The following is a 23,871-nucleotide window of genomic DNA, read 5'->3' on the forward strand; positions in this document are numbered from 1 at the left end:
CAAAATCTCCCATCTTGACCAGCACGAAATGCACAATGCTGCAGTGTTAAGTATGTGCCTATCGTTGGACGCCCATCCCCCTCCCCCCCTCCGGAACTTTCCACCTTCCCAACCTGAAACTCTGTCCCATGAAACACTGCCCCCCGTCCTGTCGCAGCCCCTGGCGCCCCATGTCCTACTTTCTGTCTTTATGGACTGGCTTCCTCTGGGCCCTCACAGAGCCGGAATCATACAATATCTGTCCCCGTGGTGACAGGCTGCCTCACTCAGCATCATGCCCTTGAACTTCAGCCACATGGTAGCAGCTGTCAGAGTTCCCTTCCTTGTTAAGGTTGAGTCACATACCACGGTGTGGATGGACTCCAGGTCATCCATACATCCCTCGACGGACTCTCCGATTACTTCCGTTATTACTTCGTGAATAACACTGTGGTGAGCACGGTGTGCAAATGTTTCCTCAAGGTCCCGCTTTCGAGTTTTCGGCATCGCGAGCGGAATGAGAAGCAGCATTGCCGGGGCAGGCCCTACCAGGACCCTCGTGATCCTTGGGAAAGCAGCACCATCTGAGACCGACCAGGGTGGAAATACTACCTCCTGCCCGGGGGACGAATCTGTGACTTGGAAGCAGCAGGGGGTTGACCCTCAGCCCCAGCCATACCGGAGCCAAGACTTCGTCTTCCTCCCGAGTCCCTTTCTCTGTCCGCCTGCTTCGCCTCCTGATTCCCCAGCAACTACACGATGTCTGTGTCGGACGGTAACGTGAAGCGCTGGTTACGTCCAAGGCTCACGTGGCATCACTCAGGGTCGTGGCCAGCAGTGTCGGGGAGCTTGGAATGGCCCTTGGCGGGCAGTTAGGAAGATGTGTTCGACTTCGGGACTCAAGCAAAATGCTCCTTCGGGACTCATCCCTTCTTACCTGGCTGCCCCCTGTGCCATGGGAGCTGCCTCCAGAGGTGTCTTTGTTTTATTTATTTTTGAAAGAGAGAGAGAGAGAGAGAGAACAAGCAGGGAGGGGCAGAGAGAGAAGGAGAATCGGAAGCAGCTCCAGGCTCCGAGCTGTCAGCAAGGAGCCCGACGCGGGGCCAGAACTCACGAACCGCGAGACCGTGACCTGAGCTGAAGTTGGACGCTTCACTGACCGAGCCACCCAGGCACCCCCAGAGGTGTCCTTAGATGACTTTGCACAACCTCCTAACCTCATGTTATGAGATGAGTTTCGTCCCATTTCCACACCCATGTTGGGTGGAGGTCTAACCCGAGTGCCTCAGACTGGGGGCCCTATTTGGAAATAAGACGGAATTATCCTATTTGCAGTTGTCAGGAGCTAAGAGGAGATCGTAGTGGACAAGGGTGGGCCCTGATCCAACGTGCCTGGTATCCTTATTGTTGCATCCACACGACTCCTGAAACAGAATGCTACGGGCACCAGTGACAGTCACAACAAAGTTTATTGCAATGAGAGGCAAGGCAGACCGATCGGGACCAACACTCTTGATCAGAGTGCGGCCTCGAACAGCCGGGGTACAGAGTTTTTAAGGCCGATCACATCGTTTTATCATCACCTGGGAACAGAAAGGAGAAAGAGTTCCCAGATGAGTTAGAAACAGTTGCCGGAAGAGGTGATTATTTTAGACTTTCTGCCCCTAAGTTGCAACCAGTGGATCTCCTTGACCCTGACTCTGATGCTCTTTTCTTTGAGCTTTTGTTTCCTTCATTGGTGAAGCCTGATTTACAGGAGTACAGAGCGTAATTTACAAGAGTAAAGCAAGGCTGTTATCTTGACCTTCAGTGTCAGAACAAAGCTGTTATTTTTCAAGCTACAATTAGCCCTACACTACAATTTAACCCTTACATTTCCCCCTTTTCTTGTGGGTGAATCAATCCCTTGATTCATCACTAGGAACTCAGGGGACATAGTTGGACCTCATCATCATAATTTTTATTTCACCAACTCGCCTCTTGACATACTAACCAATTGATAATGTGCGGGCCGACAGTTAACCTGAGAAGTAACAATAGCAGTGGCCCAGCTATAGGGGTGAGCAGTGACGTGAGCCAGAGGGACCAAGAGAATAAACTCTGATACCAATTATCGCTGGCCTTTTCCTTCACATCCGACCTTTCCATTTGCAGGGCAACTGTATAACCCTGGTATGTCGGCCAATTTTTGTTCTTGATTCCTGTGTCCACATCCATAGGTAACCATACAGGGGTTTTCGGGGACCGGAGCAGCGAAGCCCGTTGGCTGTTTATAATTAGTAACTAAAGTCCCCCATGAGTCCCCTACCAAGTCGCATAAATCAAACAAAAAACAAGGCACAGTGGAAGAGGTATTAGATGCTATCACCTTCCCCGTGACAGTGTCCCTGAGTTCCCATTGGCATGGCCAAAAAGACAGGGGAGGTAATTCCATACAATCCCCCACGCTTACCATTATACAAACCCAGACAATTATTATTATTATTATTATGCCCGCATCAGTCTTAGCTTTAAAGGATCCTCTGGGTGCCTTGGGACCTTCCACTGCTGTTCGTTATCTGCTTCCCTATCAGTCTGGGGTGTTCCCGCCTTCACACAGTTTTTCTTAACCTGAGAGTGATGAATGCAGGTTTGGACACCATCCACCTTCACGGCCGTGGACGTGGTCAGGATCACGGTGTGCGTGCGGTCCTTTCCAGCGCGGCTCCAGGGTTTTAGGCTCGTGCCTCTTGACCCAGACCAAGTCTCCTGGTTGAAAGGGGTGGGGAAGAACAGGAGGATGAGCGAAGGCCCTGGTTATTTCCTTTTGTACATGTTGCAGGGCCACGAGTGAGGCCAGCAAGCGGTCCTGTTCCAACTGTTCCGTTACGTCGTCTCCTAGCCTCGGCAGGATAGGTGGAGGTCTGCCAAATAAAATTTCATAAGGGGAAAATCCCTTGACAAATGGAGTACAACGCGCTCGCAAAAGGGCAAAAGGCAGGACATCGACCCAATTTTCGCCCGTCTCAAGGGACAATTTGGTTAAGATTCTTTTTTAGGGTCTGATTTATCCTTTCTACTTGACCCGAGCTCTGGGGTCTATAAGAGCTCTTAACCCTTACTTACACTTATAAAAAGGGGAAATTTGAAAACAATGAAATCTCGCGATTTGCAACAATGTGGATGGATCTGGAAGGAAAATGCTCAGTGAAGTAAGTCCGTCAGAGAAGGACACATACCATAAGATCTCACTCACTTGTGGCATTTGAGAAACAAAAGAAACGAACAGGGAAAAAGAGAGACAAAATCTCTTATCTAGAGAACAAACACGTGGTCTCCCCAGGGAAGGTGGGTGGGGGCACGGACTAATGAGGCGAAGGGGATAGTGATGAGCGCTGGGTGGCGTGGAGAACTGGCCAACCACTCTACTGAATATAATATAACCCTGCAGCTAATATAACCCTGCAAGTTAACTATACCAGAACGAAAACGTAATGAAACATAACACATAAGAGGGAAACTTGGACACAGGCATGCACAGCGGGAGAACGACCAAGGCAGCCGGGGTGATGCCTCTAGAAGCCGAGGAACGCCCAGGTCTGCCGCACCCACTGGCGGCTGGGAGAGGGCCTGGAACACGGCCTCCGCCACAGGCTCGGAGGGAAACCGCCCTGGGCGTCTTGATCTTGGACTCGGGCTTCCGGGATGGGAGAGAATGGATTTCCACCGTTTGAACCTGCCCGCGTGGGGCGGCCCCGCGAAGGCTGCCTGGGTCCCTCCCTGGGGCCCCCTGGTCACTCTCCACGGTAGGGACGCCTTCTTTATAAGGAAAAGGAATCCGAGGCACTGCCCACCTCGCCACCGGGCGCGGTAGTCCGGGCGCAGGGCCAGGCGGCCGAGCCCGCCCCCACCTTCGCCCCTGGGAAAGCGGCTACGTGACGCCTGCGGGCGGGGCGGGGCTTCCCGTCAGGTGACGTCCGCCCGCCCCTTCCGTCGTCCGACCGCCTCTAGTCGGCTTCGGACCGCGGGCTCCGTTCAGTTCCTGAGCGTGGAGCGGCCGGGATGGCGGTGGGACGGAGCGTCCCGTGGCTGTGCGCCCTCCTGCTGCTGCTCGCGGCCTGGGTGAGTAGGGCCCGGCGGCGGGGAGAAGCCGGTGGCGGAGGGGTCGGGGAGAAGCCGGGGGAGGCGTCGGGGGGCGGTTGACTTGCCCCCGGCGAGGAGAAAGGTCGGGAGGGGTCCGGAGGCGCGGGCGTGCCCCGGCGCGGATGGGGAGGCACGGGGAAGGGTCGGGGAAGAGTGCGGAGGCGCGGGCATGCCCGGGCATGGGCATCCTCGGGAGCGGACGCGGAGGCGAGCGCTCAGATGGAGGGGGGTGGGGGGGGCAGGCGAGGAGTAGCGCGCAGGCCGGGGGGGTGGGGCGGGGCGGGGGGGGAGGCGAGTGCAGGCCGGGGGGGGGGTGGGGCGGGGGGGGAGGCGAGTGCAGGCCGGGGGGGGGCGGGGGGGGAGGCGAGTGCAGGCCGGGGGGGGTGGGGCGGGGGGGGAGGCGAGTGCAGGCCGGGGGGGGTGGGGGGGAGGCGCGCAGACCGGGGGGGGGGGCGGCGCGGCGCGCGGAGAAGTGCGGGAAGACCGGTGTGTCTTCCTTCGGAAGGTGGCGGAATCCGGGAATTCCCGGCGGCTGGGTTCTGGTGCGGGCCGCGGCGGGCGTGCTTAGCTGTGTGGCCGAGCGTGCGCCCTGGCCCGCGGTGCCGCACCCCGGTGGCAGCCAGGCGTTGGAGAGGGACACTGCGAGTTTGGGGCCGCCGTCGGATGTGCCGGGCGATCGGCGAGCAGCTGGAGGAGCGCGCACGGATGTGGAAACGGCGGCGGGGGGCAAGGGGGGGGGATTCTCGAATTTTCTTCAGTGATTCCGGCCTTTAATTCGGTGCATCGCCTTGGCTGTATTTTCTGCGGCCTAGCATTCGCACAGGAATGGTTTGGTGCACAGCCCGTTTCAAGCGTTACAAGAAACGGTTAGGTTTGCAAACCGCAGGCGGCGGAGACTCTGATTTTTCTGCCGAGGTTAGAGGCCCATCGGGGTGCGCAGTTCCGACGTGTGGCCGCTAGGGGTCCTCGCCCCCCCAGCGTTCTCAAAGTTTGGCGCCGCGGCTCCGCTCCCGTCGAGCTGTTCAGGGCCCAGGGAGGCAGGCCTCAGGCTCTCCGCACCTAGTGCCTTCCCTGAAGCCAGTTTGGCTACAGCGTCGCTGTGTTTCTGCCCCAGAAAGGATGGCTTTTCTGATTTTAGTACTCTTATTAAATAATGGCCAGTGTGCCAGCTTGGGGCGTTGGTGAAATTCCCGAGGTCAGTCTGGTGTTTTCTGCCCTGTGGGCATTCACGCCTAAGACCTCTGAAGGCCCTCCGCCCTGGGGCAGCCTCTGTGCCCAGGCTCTGTTCGGAGCATTCAGAATGAGGACCGCGGGGGCCCACTGGCCTGCGTTGTCTCTCTGTCGTAGGCCCTGCCCGCTGGTTGCCAGCAGCTTCTTCACTTGGGGCCGTTTGTGCCAGGAACAAAGTCTGTATGGCGATGCCTTCAGACCACGTTTAACGGCTGAAAAGCTTTATCCAGAGAGCATTTTCTTTTTTTCTTTCTTTTTTTAATTGTGAATTTTTCTTTCCACAATAGTAGTTGAGCTACGGCATTATGTTAGTTCCAGGTGTAACGCAGCGGGTCAGCACTTAATGCATTTATACGTGTTGCGCGACGGTCAGGTCATGACCGTGTCTGGTCCCCGTGCTGCACCTTCCGTCCTAGGCTGGGCTTTTCATCCCCGTGACTTACAACTGGACGTTTGTGTCTCCTGATTCCTTTCACCAATTTTGCCCATCCCCCTCCCCTCTGGCGGCCACCAGTTCCCTGTATGGATGAGTCTGTTTGCATGGCGTTCGTTTATTTTTTAGATTTCCACATCTGAGCGAAATCTGAAGGAATTTGTTTGACTTACTTCCCTTAGCATAATACACTCTGGGTCCATCCACGTTGTTGCAAATGGCAGGATTTCCTTCCTTTTCACGGATCAGTAATATTCCACTGTGTGTGTGTGTGTGTGTGTGTGTGTGTGTGTGTGTGTGTGTGTCTGTCTCCCCACGTGTACACACCACATCTTCATCCACCTGTTGATGGACACTTAGTTGTTTCCACCTCTCGGCTGTTGTGAATCAGGCTTTGGTGAACGTGGGGGTGCACGTGTCTTTCCAACATTCCGTTCAGGTGCATCCCCAAAAACGATCTCTGGATTGTATACGGTAGTTGTCCTTTTCGTTTTTGAGGACCCTCCGTACTGTTGTGCAGGGTAGCTGCCCTAATCTGCGTTCCCACCAACAGCGCGCAAGGCCTCCCTTTTCTCCGCATCCTCACCGACATTTGTTACCTCTTGTCATTTTGATCCTAGCCATTCTGACGTGTGCCAGGATGTTTTTCCCGGACGAGGAGTGACGTTGAGCATCTTCTCATGCGCGTGCTGGCATGTCTCTGTGTGTCTCCGTTGGAGGAATGTCTACTCGAGTCTGCCCCCCATTTGCGTTTGTCTTTTTGTTACGGAGTTGTAGCTGTTCTTTCGGATCACCCCCTTATCGGACGCATCGTGTGCAAGGATCTCCCCCGTTCAGTAGATTGCCGCTCATTTTGTTGATGGCTTCCTTCCCTGTGCAAAAGGAGAGGGCCTTTTATTCCAGTGAACTTGGCCTTGCATCACCACGTGTTGGTTAGTGTTTTCTCAGGGTACTTTCCTCCACCGCCTTCTTGTCCTATACACTATCCGCTTTTGCACGTGCACCTTCTGGAATGAGCTCGCCAGCCTGCCTTCAGGGGTGCAGCGGAAAGGCCTCTCTCCTCCTCCACGTGGCTGCATCACAGCCACTGGACTCAGGGTTCTCAAGCCCCTTCCAGTGCCTTTTCACAGCAGGCCGCAGGCTGGGGCCTGGGTGGTTCTGGAGTCTTCCGCAGCCCCTCCCAGAACCTTCCATTCTGTGAGGCTGGGGTCCGAGGGAAGAAGACGCTCACGTCAGATGGGTGTTACGTTCTTGTTAACTTAAATCCTTAGCTGCCTGCGGGCTTTTCGGGGTTCGTCCACTCGGTGCCTTGGGGGTTCGCAAATGCCGGTCGGTCGTGGTTCCCACGTGGCTTTGCGTGACTAGCAGGAAATTCTTTAGGGATTTCCTGGCACAGAAGTGAAGGGGCCGGAGGGGACTTGGAGCCTGAGGGAGGGCAGAGAGGGAGGGCTGCTGGAGCCGGGAGGGGGACCCCTGGCTGGGGGGAGCGCCATGGGGGTGTGGGCCATGGAGAGGGAGGATCGGGAACTGTCGTCATCTGCGAGGCAGGTGCCGGAGGAGTTGAGTCAGGCACTTGGGTCTGGTGTCCAATTTATGAAGGCACCGACACACCTTAGGAAACGGGGTGAAGAATGTTTTGATGTGATTTTTTCTGAAGAGTGAAAATCTATGCAAAAACATCCTGAGATGAAAACAAAGACTGGGACCCTGCACTTGGCCTGAGCCTGCCCACGTGCTTCACATCCTAGGGTTCCAACCCGGGTTCCAGTAAAAACTTGATTCACAAAAGCTGGCAAGCTCTTCGCTGATTTCATGTCTTAAAATATTGCATCACGCAGTGTTTACGTTGATGGCTGAATGGTGCGGGGGGGGGGGGGAGAGGAAGCCTACATTTTTCCCCTGGGGGGGAGTGGGGAGAGGAAGCCTACATTTCCCCCCCCCCCCCCCCCGCCGTGTCCCGGCCCCCGAGGTCATGGCATGTACCAGGGGCCCCCAGAGCGCCACCACCGGTCCAGCTGAAACCACCCCCTCTCCGTCCGGTATGCTCCGGGGCAGAGCACCCTGAGTGCCAGATGGTGGGCAGATGGCAGCGGAGGCAGGGGGCCTTGATGGGGGTGTGGTGGTGGGGGGGGGACACAACTTCCTTTAGTGTTGTTTGCCATGGGGAAGGGGAGGGACCCGGTGCTGGAAGAACTGGGAGCCCCAGCCAGAGAGGAAACAGCCTCCATTATGTTCGTGACCAGGGTGTTGCAGAAAGGAAAGCTGCTTTGCTCTTGTCGTGAGTTTTTTTTTTTTTTCCTTTCTTTTTAAAAAAGTTTTTAATTTTTCAGGTTTCCTTTTGAAATAACTTGGGACTTTTGGGGTTAGAAGAGTAGTCTCCATGGTTGTACGACAATGTGAACGGGCGTCCCGGACACTTAACAAACGGTCACTCTTAGGGGTGGTGCGTGTGTTAGCCCATTAAAAACAAAAATGAAAGGCTCAGAAAAGAACGGAAAGAAAATAAAATAGCACTGGCTTCTGCGCTTGCCGCCCAGGCCCCCCGGGGGGTGACGTGTGCGCCCCGATCACAGTGGGGGCGCGGGGCCGAGGCAGTGCCCTTGCCTGTGTCTGCCGTCCCGCAGATGTCCCGGAGCAGACTCCTCCGTCCTTTGTGTCTTCTGTGACCGTAACGCCGCAGAGGAGTGTTGACCCCTCGTCCCGCAGAACATTTCTCGGGTCGGGTTGGGTCAGTGTGGGCGGCTTGTCGTGAACGGATTCCAGCTTGGCATTTTGGGCAGAAACGGCACAGAAGTGGCTGGGGTGTCTCTTCCAGTCGTGACATCAACGTGTCCCCTCACGGCGATGCTGACTTCGGTGACCGTGCAGGTCAAGTTAGCATTTTCTCTTCTGGAGCTGCACAGCTGTGCAACTGTGTGGATACCGTGCTTTCCCACGCGCTTCTGTTCACGGTCGCAAGCCCGCCTTGATGGGCTGTTGGCCGAGATCGTGGGCACCGTGGTGTGTGCACGATGAGCTTTCTTCCTGACGCCTGGCTAAGTGGTGTCTTGTTACTCCTTGTAAATACAAGAAGTAGAATCTAATCCGTTTCCCGGCGCGGGGAAGGAAAGAAGGGGTGTGGAGACGGGGAATCGGGGAAGCAAAGGCCGGGGAAGACAGGCGACGAGAAAATGGGCGCAAAGGTGGGATCTTAAACACACGGCAGAGATGCAGAAAGCGAACGCGATTACGGTGCTGGTCCGACACGTGCACACAGGCTAACGTCCTCTCCGAGCGATCGGGTTGGGTCAGAAGGGCGAAGCCTGGCGAGGTGGGGTTTTTAAGAGCTCTGCCTGTGGAAGGACGCAGCACAGCCGGTGGGACGCAGACGGGGCAGGGAGACGGCAGACTCACCGAGGGACAGTGGGGTGACATCAGCACCGTCCGGCACGGGAGTCTGCGTGTCTGAGGACGTGCTGTGAGTGGCAGCTGGCGGGTTACGGGGAACGTCACCGAGAGGCAAGTGTGCAAATACAGAATTCACAGATCCGAGGGAAGGTCCCAGCTCGTGCGCCCCCAGCGAAGCCCGCCCCCAGGAGGTGGCCGTGTGCTTCTCTGCACGCGTGTGTCTGGGCAGAGGATGCGTGGGCCCCATCTACAGATGGCCCCTCTTGATGACGCCTGTCTCCCCTTTCTGATTGGAGGTGGACCTGGTGCTCGGCGTGGCCCCGTGTGACGTGACCGAGTACCAGCCGGAGGACAGCAACCTCTGCTGCGGGCTCTGCCCCGCTGGTGAGTCCCAGAGAACCTTCCGGGGCCTTGTGGGGCTGCCCGGGGTGGGGGGATCCCCGCTGGCTGGCGTGGGCGGACCTCTCCTGGGCAGCCGCCCACCCGCCCCATCCACGCCCCGGGGACTCGTGAACCGGGTTGTGGGCTTGTTTTGGTGGGTGGGGCCGGGGCCGCTGGAGGCAGAGGTGGGGGTGCGTCCCCAGGCTGGACGCTCCTGTCGGGGTGACCGTGGACACCTGAGGAAGGGAAGTCCTAACAGGGCTGGGCCAGCACCGTCCTCACGCACGACACGTCCGTGGAGCCTTAGTCACCCTCGTGAGGATGCTCTCAGTTAGCCCCATAAAGCAGACGGCGGGCCTCAGGCTCCGAGTGCCTGCTGTGTCCTCGCCCCGGCCCACCTCACCTCTTGCCCAGTCACCGCCACGGCAGCCGGGCCTCCTTTGTGGGGAACCCGGTCAGCCCGCTGCCCCCACCCGCGCCTGCGCCCCGCCCACACAGACAGATGCGCACGCATTGTCGTTCACGGTGTCTTTGCGGGGGCCTCCACACGCGTCCACCGTCTCCATCTGTAACCCCCCCCCGCCCCACTTGTGCCTCCTTTGCTGTGGGACCCTCGGCCGTTGCAGGGCTCCTGTTTCAGGGACCAAACATCCACACCTGGGCCATTCACACCTGTACATCCCACACACACCTGTGCGTCCACAGCTGCGTGCACATGTCCCCACACACGCGCGCGGCTCATCTGGGAACAGGTGGGACACGGCTGGCCCAGCTGGAAACCTGGGGAACTCAGCCTGGTGGCACAGTGAGGGCTGAGGCCCCCTCCTCCCAGGGAGGTGTGATTTGACTCCACTACGGCCTTTGCACGAGGCAAGCGCTAGACCAGGGGGGCTCCTCTGGGACTGGTCAGAGCCCTCGGTCTCTAGACCGCCAGTGCTCCCTGTAAATCAGCCCGGGGTCCCCAGGGCGCTAGGGGCAGGCACACGGGCGTTGTCAGGCTCTCGGGCCACCTCCAGCGTGTGTGGTCGAAGCCCTCCGCTCACGTGGGCTGGGAGTCGCCAGCGAAAGCCGAGGGGCGCCGGGTCCCCGGCTTCTCGGACGCAGGTGGCCAAGTGTCCATTCAGAACGCTCCGAGGAGGTGTGGTTGGTGAGGGCTGGTCCTCCTCGAGGGGGGGCCTCGGGGGCTGGGTTGGGTCTGCTGCGAACCCCCTCCTCACCTCCACGACCTCCCTTTCACACAGGCCAGTACGTCTTCAAGCCGTGCAGGGTGAACCATACCGCAGGCGAGTGCCGCGTCTGTGAGCCGGGCACCTTCCTCGCCTTCCCTAATGGCGAGCCCACCTGCCAGAGGTGCATCCAGTGTCGGGAGGGTAAGTGGGCACAGTGGGGTCTTGGCCTTTGAACTCGGCCCGTGGGCCTCGCCCCGAGGGAGTTACTGCAGGTGAACACGTATTTTTATCAGGACGGGGTGTGTGTGTGTGTGGGTGGGGGGGGGTTAAGGAATCTCCATCCACAGGGCAGCAGGATTTTAGAGGTGCTGTATACGAGAACTATCTACAAAACTTTGTCTGAATTTCAACATATCAGCAACGGATTATTTTAAAAGCTGTAATTTTTTTATTTTTTAAATATTTTTTTTTTCAACGTTTATTTATTTTTGGGACAGAGAGAGACAGAGCATGAACGGGGGAGGGGCAGAGAGAGAGGGAGACACAGAATAGGAAACAGGCTCCAGGCTCTGAGCCATCAGCCCAGAGCCCGACGCGGGGCTCAAACTCACGGACCGCGAGATAGTGACCTGGCTGAAGTCGGACGCTCAACCGACTGCGCCACCCAGGCGCCCCGAAAGCTGTAATTTTTTTAAAAGATAACCATTTGCATCAGCAAAGACAAAGAAAATAAGATCCTTTGAGATAAATCTAGCAAAGGACGTATAAAACGTTTACGTGAACAAACAACAGTTTGGAAAATCTAAACATACAGAGAAATACAAGACTATGGGAGGACTCCACGTTTTAAAGACTCGTCGGTTCTCCGTGAAACGGTTCTCAGATTTGGTGTGTTCGCAGTGAAACTCCCAACAGCACGTAGCAACTCCTCACGCGTGCTGTATATTTTAAATATACAGTTTTTTATTTAAACAAAACAAAACAAAACAAAAAAAAACCCTCACAAGGGTTTTCATGGAACTCAATGAGCAGACAATTGCCGAAACCCTCCGGAAGAGGGCAGAGCGCAGTGGGCTCTCCCGCGTGGTCATATTTCGAGGCGACGGAGACAGCGTGATTTGCACAAAGGGGAAGATGGCCCCACGGATGTGGAAAGTGGCCTGTGGCACCGCGACCGACCCGTCCACGGGAGGAAGGGCGGAATCGCAAACGACGCTGGCCTGGACCGCGTGCTGTCCTTTGGTGCAGGACGGGGAGCTTCCACCGCCCCCAGGAGTGGTTCCTCCCGCGTCACAGTCCACAGGTGAAAGGACTGTTTTGAGAGGAAGACGTGACGAGTGTTTAGGACTTCCAGGCAGCGACAGAACATTTTATGGGATTTCTGAAAACCCTACACCATAACGTCGAGGTGGGTACGTGTGGCGGCAGTCGAACGACCCAGCTCCCGTTCTGTCGCGAGGCACGAAAGTTAAGCCGCGAAGGGGCAGAACCTGTTCATGACACAGCCCACGCGTAATTCACACCTGGAGCACATCAGTCATACGGTTTGGAAAAACGCTTCAAGTGGAGACCGACCGACCGACCGACCGACATGGTGAAGGAGATGGGCACGGAGCGCCGGTAACCGTGGTGAGGAGCGCCGGCGTGGAGGGACGGACGGAGCGTCGCTGTGGATGCCCGGAATTTGCGGGGACTGAGAAGAGCGAGCGCTCCGTCCCCACGGGAGAAGCAGGGTCCGCACACGGTTGGGGCTGCCCACCCGCCCCGCGTCCCGATCCAGACCTGGACGGGCTCTTGCCCGCGTGTGCTGGGACGCCGGGAGGGGTTCGCAGTCGCGTAAAGCCAGAAGCAACCCGAGCGTCCGCTGACCGAGAAGCGGGGTGTGCGTGGGCGGAAGCCGGCCCGGCGCGTGCGCGGCGGGATCCCGCCTGCGTCGCATCTTGCCAAACCCATCTGGGTTTTGGAAGCGTGAGAGCGGAGTGATGCCGTGGAGGGATCGGCCCCGGGTGTGGGTCTGGACGTGGCGTCGAGCTGCGAGTGTGGTCGTGTTTTATCTTCATCTGTATCTCGAGTACGGTTCTTTGACATCCAGCGCGGCGGAAGGCTCTGGAAGGGTGGCCGCTGCGGTCCTCGCTGGCCGGCGGAGGGGGCCCTCTGTCTATGCCCTTCTCTCCCCGAGGTTTTGCTCGTGTGGGACACGTGGTGGCGGTGTGCTTTTGTGGGGTGGACGAGGTGAAGGGTGCTACGGGCTCTCTCTGAGGAGCTGGCCCCGGCCCCTCGGCCCAGGCTGCAGGGGTGAGGGCTTGCTGTTAGCTCCTCTCCGCCCCTGCGTAGACGGGGGGGGGGGGGGGGGGGGGGGGGGTGAGGTGAGGAGAGGACGGTTCGGCGTCCTTGACCAAGGTTCTGGGCGTGGCCCAGTGTGGGCAGGGACTTTCCCGTCCGCCCCTGCTGACCCATGACCCTCTCCCACCAGGAGATCAGGAGGTGGTGGCCAAGTGCTCCCCCACCAGCGACCGGCAGTGTCAGTGCAAAAAGGGGAGCTTCTACTGCAACTCTGTGGACTGCGTGGAAAACTGCCTGCGGTGTAAAAGGTCCTGGGGGCACAGGCGTGGGCCCCTCCTGTCCTCCCAGTAGTACAGACCCCAGGCTCCCAGTGGTGGTGGAGACAGTCCAAACACACAGGCAGTGAGGACTCCGTGAGGGGGGGGGGGGGGTAGAGGGCGTGGGAGGGGACCAGGCTCTCAAGCAGAGGCCCGGCGAGGAGGGTAGGGAGCCATAGAGGGTTCTGGGGGAAGAGCAGTCCAGGCAGAACGGTAGGACCGCGCCCTGCGGCAGTGCGGGACGGCCGCTGTCCCCGTGGGGGTCCTGTGGCTGCGGTAACAAAGCGCCACAGCTGGGCAGCTTCGAGAAAACCAACAGAAGTGTGTTCTCTCCCAGCTCTGGACACCAGGCGCCTGAAATCCAGGTGTGAGCAGGGCCGTGCTCCCTCCGCAGGCTCTAGGGGAGGACCCTGCCTCGCCTCTTCCAGCCTCTGACACTGTGGGCGCCCCGTGATGCTCCTTCGCTTACCTTCCGTCTGCTTCTGTCTCTGCGAGGTCACCTCTTGCGTGTGTGTCTCGATGTCTGCACACGGCCTCTCTCTGTCCCAGTCCGAGTTCCCTCCTCCAAGGACACCAGTCCTTGATTTAGGCCCACCGTAGTCTGGCACGGCCTCACTGTGAGGTGCTTCTGTCTGCAGAGACCCTGTGTCCAAATAAGGTCAACTCCTGGGGTTCTGGGTGGGCGCGGTGTTTGGGGAGGGCCTTGTGGGGAGACCTGTACGGTGGCAAAGCCACTTAAAACAACAGCTCTGGTTTCTGAGGCACATTGTGAACTGGTACGACTCAGGTTCCTGCGCCTGGCGAGTCCAAAGTAAGGACTGCTTTCAGGTCTGGTGTGATCTAGGCTCTGGCTTCTCTGGGCTTGCTTGCTTGTCCCCTTCTCCACGTGCTTCCTCTTTGGCCTAACTTCTCTCTCGATGGGCATGGGGCTCCAGCTGCAGTAGGGCCAGACCTCCTAGCCACACACAGCTCTGTCCAGGAACAGAGAGGGAGGCTCTTCCCCGGTGTGGCACAGAGCATAGGATGCTTTTACTCTCCATGAGCCAGTTTGGACCAGAGAGCCCGGGAGATGCCAGGCAGTGTTTGCCTGAAGGTTGGCAGGCCGTTGTGGGAGCTGTGGGTGGTGGGAAGGACGTTGCGTGCCGCGCCCAGGCAGGGAGAAGTAAGGCTCCGGGTTTCTTCACCCTTCAGGTGTCCTGGCGTTGTCCTGTCACCTTGCAATGCTACCAGCAACACGGTTTGTGCCACAGAAACTGATCGAGGGCGTCCAGGTAAGGACTGAACTCATCTCTCTCTTTTTTTTTTTTAATGTTTAATATTTGAGATAGAGACACAGAGCGTGAGCGGGAGAGGGTCAGAGAGAGAGAGGGAGACACAGAATGCGAAGCAGGCTCCAGGCTCCGAGCTGTCAGCACAGAACCCGGTGTGGGGCTCGAACCCACGAACCGTGAGATCATGACCCGAGCCGAAGTCGGCCGCTTAATCGACTGAGACCCCAGGTGCCCCCTGAGGTCATCTCTTGAATCCAGGTCAGCAGACCTTTCCCATAAAGGTAAAAAGCGTAGGTTTTGCAGGCCCTGCGGTCTCTTGTCACTCCTCAACCCTCCCTGCCCCTGAAGCAAAAGCCAGAGACGGTAAGTAAACAGATGGGCCCGGCTGGGTGCCATTAAAAGCGTACTTGGCAGAAAAGCGGACTTGTCGTGGGCCGGGTTCCCGCGGGCCACCGTTCATAGACCTCCGTCTTGAGTAAACAGCATCCTTGGCGACAAGCTGTGCCTTCCCCCCGCCTTGCGCTTTCTTGTGTTAAGGGCCTGTGCGAGACATGCCTGCTTCGTACTGAGTCGCAGGCAGGTTTGTTTCTTACTTTCGATAATCGTAGCTGACCCCCGAACAGCATGGGGTGAGGGGCGCCGATGCCCCACGCGGTCAGATCCACATAGAACTTTTGATCCCCCCCAACAGCCTAACTACGAATAGCGTACTGTTGACTGGGAGCCTTAGCAGTGACGCGAAGGGTCAATTGACCCCTGTTTTGTGTGTTTTGTCTATACCGTGTGCTGTGTTTTTAATAAAATAAACTGGAGGGGAGAAAAGGGTGTTTTTTTTTAATTTTTTTTTTCCAACGTTTATTTATTTTTGGGACAGAGAGAGACAGAGCATGAACGGGGGAGGGGCAGAGAGAGAGGGAGACACAGAATCGGAAACAGGCTCCAGGCTCCGAGCCATCAGCCCAGAGCCTGACGCGGGGCTCGAACTCACAGACCGCGAGATCGTGACCTGGCTGAAGTCGGACGCTTAGCCGACTGCGCCACCCAGGCGCCCCGAGGGTGTTAAGTAAATGAAGGGAAAATACGTTTACGGCGCCCTGCTGTTTATAGAAACGATCCACACGTAAGCGGACCCTCGCGGTTGAAATCCATGTTCAAGGCTCAACTGTGTTTATAAATGTTGGTAATTACAAAGTTAGGGTAGGATTCCTTTTTATTCGTGCTGAGGGGTCTCCCGAGGGACAGGCTCTTCGTTGAACGAGGTCCCTTTATTGTGCCCCGTGTGAGAGATCTCTGCTCACCTCGAGATCCTCACGGGACCCGCCAGAAGCCGTACGCTTTTCCCGTTCTGATTGTGTCCTGTGATGAGCCTGGGATCGGTGTTCCGCATGCTGTGGGGTAAGGGGGTCAGGCTTCGATGTGTTTTCCCACACGCACCCACGAATGACCCAGGACCCTGTTTGGAAAAGACAGTCCCTCCCACCTGCCCTCGGGGTCCCTGGGTGGTGAAGACAGTTGCTCCTGTTGGGTTTGGGGCCACACCCACCTGCAGGCCTTGCCGGCAGAGGCCCAGGGCCCCCAGTCCTTCCTCCGCACGGTCTTTGGTGTGTCAGTTCACACTGCGGAATCGGCTTGTTGATTTCCACAGAAAATTTTGATTCACGTAACGTGCACTTTGAGAGGATATTTTAACACTGGGAAAAATTGGGAAGGGCCTCATCTGAGAATAAGGAACATCTCGGAGTCAAACAGCAGCACCATGCGGAAGTTGTGCCCCACTGTCTATCCTTCCCAGCACCGGCTGCTGACGCCAATGACGTCCGGGTGGCTGAGGGTCCAGGGTTCAGATGGGTGTGCCCTGCCCCCCCCCCCCGCCCCCCACTGTGTCTTTGTGTCCATGAGTGCTGTCGGTGCTGTGATCTATCTCACCAGGGTGACACCGGGACACCCAAGTGGTCCTACTAGATGTCTCCCCAGGGTGGACCTGCCCTGTCCCTCGGGCCACCGTGGGTGGGCCTTGCTCCAGTCAGGACTGGCCGTCCCCTGCCTCCTGCTGCCGGCTGTGACCGCTCACACCGGAGCCCCGGCCTGGGTACCAGAACCCCTAGCCGCTCTCCTGGCCCTGTACGCCTCCTGCTGCTTCCAGCCCCCTGCGTGGGGCCCCACGTCCCCCGAGCCTGGGGTCCTCGTCCGTGACACAGGAAGCGCGAGCCTCTCCTGTCTCCCACTGGGGACATTCGAGATGGCGATCCGTGGGAGAGGGCTCGGGGACTTTCTGTAGCACGTGACTTGAACGAGGAGGGCGTGCCTGACCCTCCTACACCACCCTCTGTTTTGTCTCCTTCCAGAAAACAAGCGTGGGTCTGAGTTCCTCGTGCCGTGGGTGACCGTTAGCGTCATTCTTGCCGTCGCCGTCATCGTCGGTATTTATTGGTATAAAAAGAAAGGTAGGTTAGTGCCAGTCAGTCCTGGAGAAGCCAGCTCAGCAGGAGCTCAGCAGTGGACACTTGGGGCTAAGAGGTCCCTGACGGGGACTTTTTCACTTCTTTAAAAAAAAAATTTTTTGTTATTAGTGTTTGTTTTCGCAAGAGACACAGCATGAGTGGGGGAGGGGCAGAGAGAGAGGGAGACACAGAATCCGAAGCGGGCTCCAGGCTCCCAGCTGTCCGCACAGAGCCCGACGCGGGGCTCGAACTCCTGAACTGGGAGACCGTGACCTGAGCCCAAGTCGGACGCTTCACGGACGGAGCCCCCCAGGCGCCCCGGGGACTTGTCCATTGGAAGCACGGCCGTGCTCATCTTCTCACTTGCACTCCTGAGCTCCGGGCTGTGGCACAGGGCCCCTGCCCCCTGCTCCCTGGCACACGGGTCTTAAGGCCAGGGTCTCAGGTCCACCGGCTGGGGATGCCGTGTCTGGGGTGCTGTCGGCCGAGAAGCAGGGCGAGGCGGGTGCTGTGTCAGCAGGGGGCTCCTGGGGTGGGTGGGCGGGGGCTCCCGGGTGCTGGCAAAGCCCCCCAGGTGGCGCTCACCTCCTGTGTCCTTCCCAGGTGTGCGGGTCTCCTACCAGCCGATCGTCAGATTGTTGAAGGGTAAGTGTGCTTTCTTGCCAGTTCAAGGCGCTTCCTTTCCTCACGGAAGTCATTGTCCCCGCTGATGCCAACCGTGGTCATTTCTCTTCTTTTTGGTCTTCAGGAAGGTCGGATGGCCCAGGCGGCTTTGTGAGTACTGCCCTGGGGTTTGCCTGATGGTAGCTGCTGGCCTTGGTGGCCGCAGAGTCCCAGAAGATGCCCTGGGGCGGGGGCAGGGGGGTGGGGCGGGCAGGCGGCAGCCCCTTCCTCGGCTGCGTCTGCTGCACCTTGTGTGGGGGCATCCGCGTGCGCCTGAGCGGACAGAGCCCCGGAATGTGCTGGTCGGGACCAGAGCGGAAAACGAGGCACGGAGGGGCAGAGGGGTTCTGCGTGTGGGTCCCGGGGCTGCCGAAGCAGGTCACGACGCATCACGGAGCTCGTTGCTTCCGTGTCTGCGGCCGCGGGGCTGGCTCTTTCCAACTCCCTCGGGGGGTGGGGGGCCCCTCCCTGCATCTTTGGGGGAAGGGCGGCGGCCGGGAACCCTGGTTGCTGGGCGCTTAGAGGCATCCGTCTTTCTCTGCTTGCTCCCCACCCGTCTGTGCATCTCAGAGCCGGTCTCCTCTTGGGGACACTCCGCCCCGGGTTACGGCTCACGCTAATCCAGTGTCTACCCCCCCCTGCAGTCAGGTCCCATTCGAGGGCACCAGGGGTTAGAGCGTAGGCACACAGGTGCATCTCGGAGACGCTGCGGGTTCGGTTCCAGACCGCCGCTGTGTAGCAAGTGGCACGGGAAAGCCAGGCTTCAGCACGTAGGAAAGTTCTGCGTGTCCCATACTGCAGTCTCTTCAGTGCGTGATGGCCTCATCTACGCAAACCGTGCACACCTCACTTAAACATTTTATCGTGAGTGCCAGCCACCCTCTGAGCTCCGGGTGAGCTGTCCTCACGGATCGCAGGTCACCAGATACAGTAATGACGACACAGGTTGAAATACGGCGAGAATTACCAGAATGTGGCACAGAGACACGAAGTCAGCCAGCGGGGTCGGGAAAATGGCGCCCACAGATGTGCTCAAGGCAGGGTCGCCACGAACCTTCATCTGTAGAGAATCGTACTTGGCAGGGAGCCTGGGGGGCCCAGTCAGTTAAGCATCCCACTCTGGAATTCGGCTCAGGTGACGATCTCACGGTTCATGAGATGGAGCCCCACATCGGCTCTGTGCTGACAGTGTGGAGCCTGCCTGAGATTCATTCGTTCGTCCGTTCTCTCTCTCTCTCTCTCTCTCCCTCTCCCTCTCCCTCCTCCACCTACACACGCTCTCTCAAAAAAAAAAAAATCGTACCTGCAAAGTGCAATAAGATGACGTACGCCTATATTTTGGAGCGGGGGCCGCTTTCCACCCACCACAGGCTTGGGTTGGGGGTCTCGGGACCCCTCCCGAGCAGCTGGTGGCAGAACAGGGAGCTCACCCCACGCGGTGTTTTCTGAAACTGCACGTTTCCCGCATAATCGTCAGGCAGCTGACGCCCCCCCACCCCCGCCCCGGGTAGTGGCTTGGGAAGCACTGTGCAGCAAGCTCCTGTGACCAAGAGAAACGACTTTGTCCCTCAGCCACCGAGAAGCAGTTCGCAGCTTGAGACGGTGCGACCCGAGGCGCCTGAGCGGGACAGGCCGGCCCCCGGCACAGAAACCCAGCCTGCGGAGGAGGAGAGCCTGGCCTTGATGCCCAAGGCCAGGCCCCACCCGGGGCCCTCAGGGGAGCCCGAGGAAAGCCCTGAGCTGCAGGCCTTGGTGGTCGGAGGAAGCCCGGTGGTCCAGGAGCAGACGTTAGAAGCCTCTGCTCCTGCCGCTCCGGAGCCCCAGGACGGGACCCAGGCGTCCCCTTCGCTCAAGAGTCTAGAGGAGGTGAGTGAAGTGTCTGCGTGGGTCCCGATGACGACGCAGCCCGTGCGTAGCGGGCATTCGTGTGCGCGGAGCTCCGCGTTAAGTGCTAACGTGCGAGCTTTCGCAGCCGTCTTGTAGGAGTGCCCTGGGGCGGATTAAACAGCACATCCTGCCGTCTCAGTCCAAGAACAGGCCGTCGCGGGGCTGCTTCCTGCTGAGGCTGCGAGGGATGGTCTGGTCCAGGCCTCCCCCCAGCTGCCGCTGGTGTCTGGCCGCCTTTGGGGCTCCTTGGCTTGTACTGGCATCGCCCCGACCTCCGCCTGCACTCTCAGGGCCACGTCTCCCTGTGTACGAGTCCGCGTCCAACTTGCCCCTTTTGCTGAGGACAGGGGGCGCCTTGGAATAGGGCCCACCCCAATAACCCTGTCGTAAGCTTACTGCGGGCAACGATCCTGGTCCCAAACACAGTCAGTGTTTACGGGTTTGGGCCTCAGTGTTTTCGGGGGGGCAGGGGGGGCACAGGTCAGCCCCTAACAATCCCCAACCCGACCTGCTGTCCGAAGGGACTGTGGGACGGAGGTGGGTGCCGAGGCTCCGAGAGCGTCCTTGTCCGGGTACCACGCTTGGGGTGTGGCAGGAAGGAGGAGGCCCGGCCCGTTGGTGTCGCACACCAGGGCCTCCCGAGCGCGTGCGTGTCTCGTTCCGCGCGGTGGACCTCGGCCGAGCACCGCCCATGTGCCAGCCGTGCCGTCCGGGTCGCGGGACCATGGGAGAGAGGGGCGGGCCTCGTCCGGGGGTGCTCCCCCTCGGAGGACAGCAGCAGTCCCCATCCTCTGTTGCAGGGATGTGGGGGCCCGTCTGGAGTTGGTGACACCCGAATAGGGTTTGACAAGCTGGGCAGATACTTGCCGAGTGGCACTAGTGGAGGGGGACTGTTCAGGAAGAGGGGGGAGGCCAGAGCCAGCACTTGGGGCATGACCAGGGTCTGTTTCTGAATCCTCAGGGAGCTGCGGGACAAGGTCCCAGGGAGGAGATCACAGGACCCTGGGCGGCTGTGGTGGGGGTGCAGGGAGGTCAGGAACTCTGCTTTGGAGCCTGGGTTCCTGGGTCGAGTGCCGTTAGGCGTCATTTCAGGGACACGGTCTATGACTCCAGATTCTCCAAGAGTTCCGAGGGGAGTCAGGTACAGAAGTTAGGACCCTCGTCCGTCTCGGCGGGAGGCCTGGGGGGGTCCCTCTCGGGCGGACACCTGTGCGGTGCTCGCACACACTGGCATCGTCCGCGACTAGGAAACTGCATTTACGAGTGTCCTCCCTGTTAGTAGTATCTGGGCCGGGACAGGTTCCCCCCCCCCCCCCCCCCCCCGGTGACATAGTTCAGCTGTCACCTGCCTGCCCGAGCAGGGGTCTCCGTGCCACGGCGGCAACACTGTGCTGTCCCTCGGCCCGGGGCATGGCGTGTCCCGGGACCACGGGCCGGGAGACAACGAGTGGGCCGTGAGCTCTCTGCCCCCGTCGGGAGCTCCCTCAAGGCCACCTCACATTCGCAGAGCCACACCTGCCCCCACCCTGCTGCTCCCTCCCACCACGTCGTGCTTCCGTTTCAGACATGGGTTTCTTGCCCTGGGTCAATTTTATTTCTTTCTCTTCGCAGCGATACAAAAAGGAATATTTTGTCAAGGATAACTCCAAAGAAGGTACGTAACCTGAATTGCTCACTTACGGTGAGTGACCGGGCTTCGCCTTGTTTCCGGGAACCCCTGCCTGCATGAAGCTGCGGGACCTTGTGTCAGCTCGACCCCTGCTTTTTCACAGCCACTAATGACATTAGGGGAAACAGCGTTTGCCAACCATGCGTTTTGCGAGGTTCATCATGCTTTGATCTTATGACCCATTCGTGTGTTTAAGAAATACAAACGGGGGGCGCCTGGGTGGCGCAGTCGGTTAAGCGTCCGACTTCAGCCAGGTCACGATCTCGCGGTCCGGGAGTTCGAGCCCCGCGTCAGGCTCTGGGCTGATGGCTCAGAGCCTGGAGCCTGTTTCCGATTCTGTGTCTCCCTCTCTCTCTGCCCCTCGCCCGTTCATGCTCTCTCTCTGTCCCAAAAATAAATAAACGTTGAAAAAAAAAAATTAAAAAAAAAAAAAAAAAGAAATACGAACGGGCAGCAGGAATGCTTTCTACGCTCCTAGATGGGTAGCCGCCCCCCCCCCCCCCCCCCCCGGCTAGGAGACATGCTGCACGTCGGGTGCTTTTGTATCCCCTCCACTAACAGTTCTGCAGGATCGCCCCATCACACGGGTTTAAAAACATGACAGTCTGAAACTCGGGCTACAAAAGTCGCCCCAGGCCTCAGATCCTAACCATGGTCCCCAGCTGACACCAGAAGGCCTTCCTGTCCCGACCGTCTTATAGCCTTTCTCTGGGGGTCAAGGGAGAGAAGGCAGGTGAACTACAGCAGACTGCGTTCTCCGACAGCTTCCTGCTTGCCCCCACCCTCGGCTCCTCCCGGGCTCGGGCTCAAGGGCTCGAGGAACGAGCTGCAGGCAGGGTGCCTGCAGGGCAAGAGCTGTGGCAGAGGTGGCCCAGCCTCCGTCTCCCAGCCCCTGGGCCTGATCACTTCCGGGAGACCCCTGAGGTCGTACAAGACCTCCCATGTCCTAGGTGTGGTGTGCTGGTCCAGGGGCCCGGCCCCGGGGCAGTGGGACGGTGGGGCCACCCGTGACCTTACTCCTGGGGCCCAGCGACAGCAGGTGCCACGTGGTCATCCCGGAAATGTAACCGTCTTCCTTTTTGGTTTTGTTTCTTGCAGCTACCACTAGCATCTATTATGAGTTTGTAAAGAGCAGTACGGGAAACGACTGGAAGATGTTCATGAGGTTAATTGGTCTGGATGAGACGGACATTGACTCTTGCGAATGCGAGAATCCAGGCAATTTGATGGAGCAGCGACATAAGATGCTCTTTACGTGGAGAAAGAAGCTGGGAAAGGACGCTTCTGTTTTTAAACTCCTGGCTGCCCTCCATAAACTGGGGCTTCAAATGTATTTGCAAAACATTATAAACAACTTAGTTGCCGAAGGTATTTTAGGCAGGCATGTGGGGACCTCCGACTAAAGTGAAGTTTTGGCATCGGATTATGCCTTCAAGCAGGACTTCAAATGGACTGGACGTGATCTTCTTGCCCAGGTCTATCCTATTAGGAATTGTTTGAGTCCCAGGTGAAGTTGTGTGCGTTCTCTGAATTGATTTCTACAGAACATTTCCATCAGGGAGGTCAGTTTTACGTGCCAGTCGAGAGCGTTTCCCTGCAAGGGACCGGGAGCTTCAGAGACTGCCTGTGGGGACGTCCTGCGGGGACTGGGGATTCCCGCAAGTTGTGGACTCTTGGCAGAAGGATCCACTTACTGTGTCGGGTTGATTCACATTCCTCAGCCGCCTTCTGGGTGCCGAAGCCAGGAGGGTTTGACTGTTTCTGCCATGGCCTGCACCGGGTCCAAGTCACTGCGACGTCCCCAGGACCTAGAACGGGGTGCCGTTGTGACTGAGTGCTCTGTGAGCGTGAACAGCTCAGTGACCAGGAACCTGTACCCGGCAGCTGCATGAGACCATCTCAGGGCTTCAGCTGGAGGCCTAGACCCCGGCCTGCTTTTTAAAAAAATTTTTAAGGGGTGCCTGGGCGGCTCAGTCGGTTGAGCATCCAACTTCGGCCGGCTCAGGTCACAATCTCGCGGTTCGTGGGTTCGAGCCCCACGTCGGGCTCTGTGCTGACAGCTCGGAGCCTGGAGCCCGCTTCTGATTTCTGTCACTCCCCCCTCTCTCTGCCCCTCCCCTGCTCACGCTGTGTCTCTCAAATATAAATGTTAAAGAATTTTTTTTTTTTAACGTTTGTTTATTTTCAGAGAGCGAATGACTCCATGTTTCTAAGCTAATCCGTGCTTAGATTGGGCAGGTTGAAAGGAGGTTACATATTTTTTTTAACTCTATTTCATAAAAAACTTTTTAATTCTAGTTCGTAAAAAACTCTATTTCGTAAAAAAAAAAAAAAAAAAAAAAAAAAAAAAGATGACTCAGAGCCTGAATTCTGCTTCAGATTCTGTCTCCCTCTTTCTCTGCCCCTCACCCATTCATGCTCTCTCTCTCTCTCTCTCTCTCTCTCTCAAAAATCTGAAAAAAAAATTTTGTGAAGGTACTGGTATCAAGATTTTGTTCTTTATTTTTACCTAATAAAATTTCTGTCTTAAGTAGCATTTCCTTTTATTTCTGGTGGGTACACAATCTTGGGTGTGATATCTTTAGCAGGGGAAGGCATGCACAGGGGAAGGAACGGACCCCAAGGATGTGATTTGCCAG

General features: G+C 57.9%; 1 protein-coding gene across 1 annotated transcript; it reads left to right on the plus strand.

Annotated features, from left to right (window-relative positions):
* Positions 1–3,977: 3,977 nt before the first annotated feature.
* LOC124505594 (uncharacterized) lies at positions 3,978–23,223 on the plus strand. The gene is given in 12 exon segments (XM_047071577.1): positions 3,978–4,080; positions 9,448–9,535; positions 10,774–10,902; positions 13,175–13,292; positions 14,493–14,572; positions 16,918–17,016; positions 17,617–17,658; positions 17,762–17,787; positions 19,154–19,199; positions 19,202–19,542; positions 21,175–21,217; positions 22,331–23,223. Coding segments are annotated over 12 exon segments (1,377 nt in total). The 5' UTR covers positions 3,978–4,020; the 3' UTR covers positions 22,636–23,223.
* Positions 23,224–23,871: the final 648 nt, after the last annotated feature.

The sequence above is a fragment of the Lynx rufus genome, unplaced genomic scaffold (genome assembly GCF_022079265.1).
Source record: "Lynx rufus isolate CCGP_SWC_20201006 ecotype Redwood Valley unplaced genomic scaffold, mLynRuf1.p SCAF_9, whole genome shotgun sequence".
In the NCBI taxonomy this organism is placed as follows: Eukaryota; Metazoa; Chordata; class Mammalia; order Carnivora; family Felidae; genus Lynx; species Lynx rufus.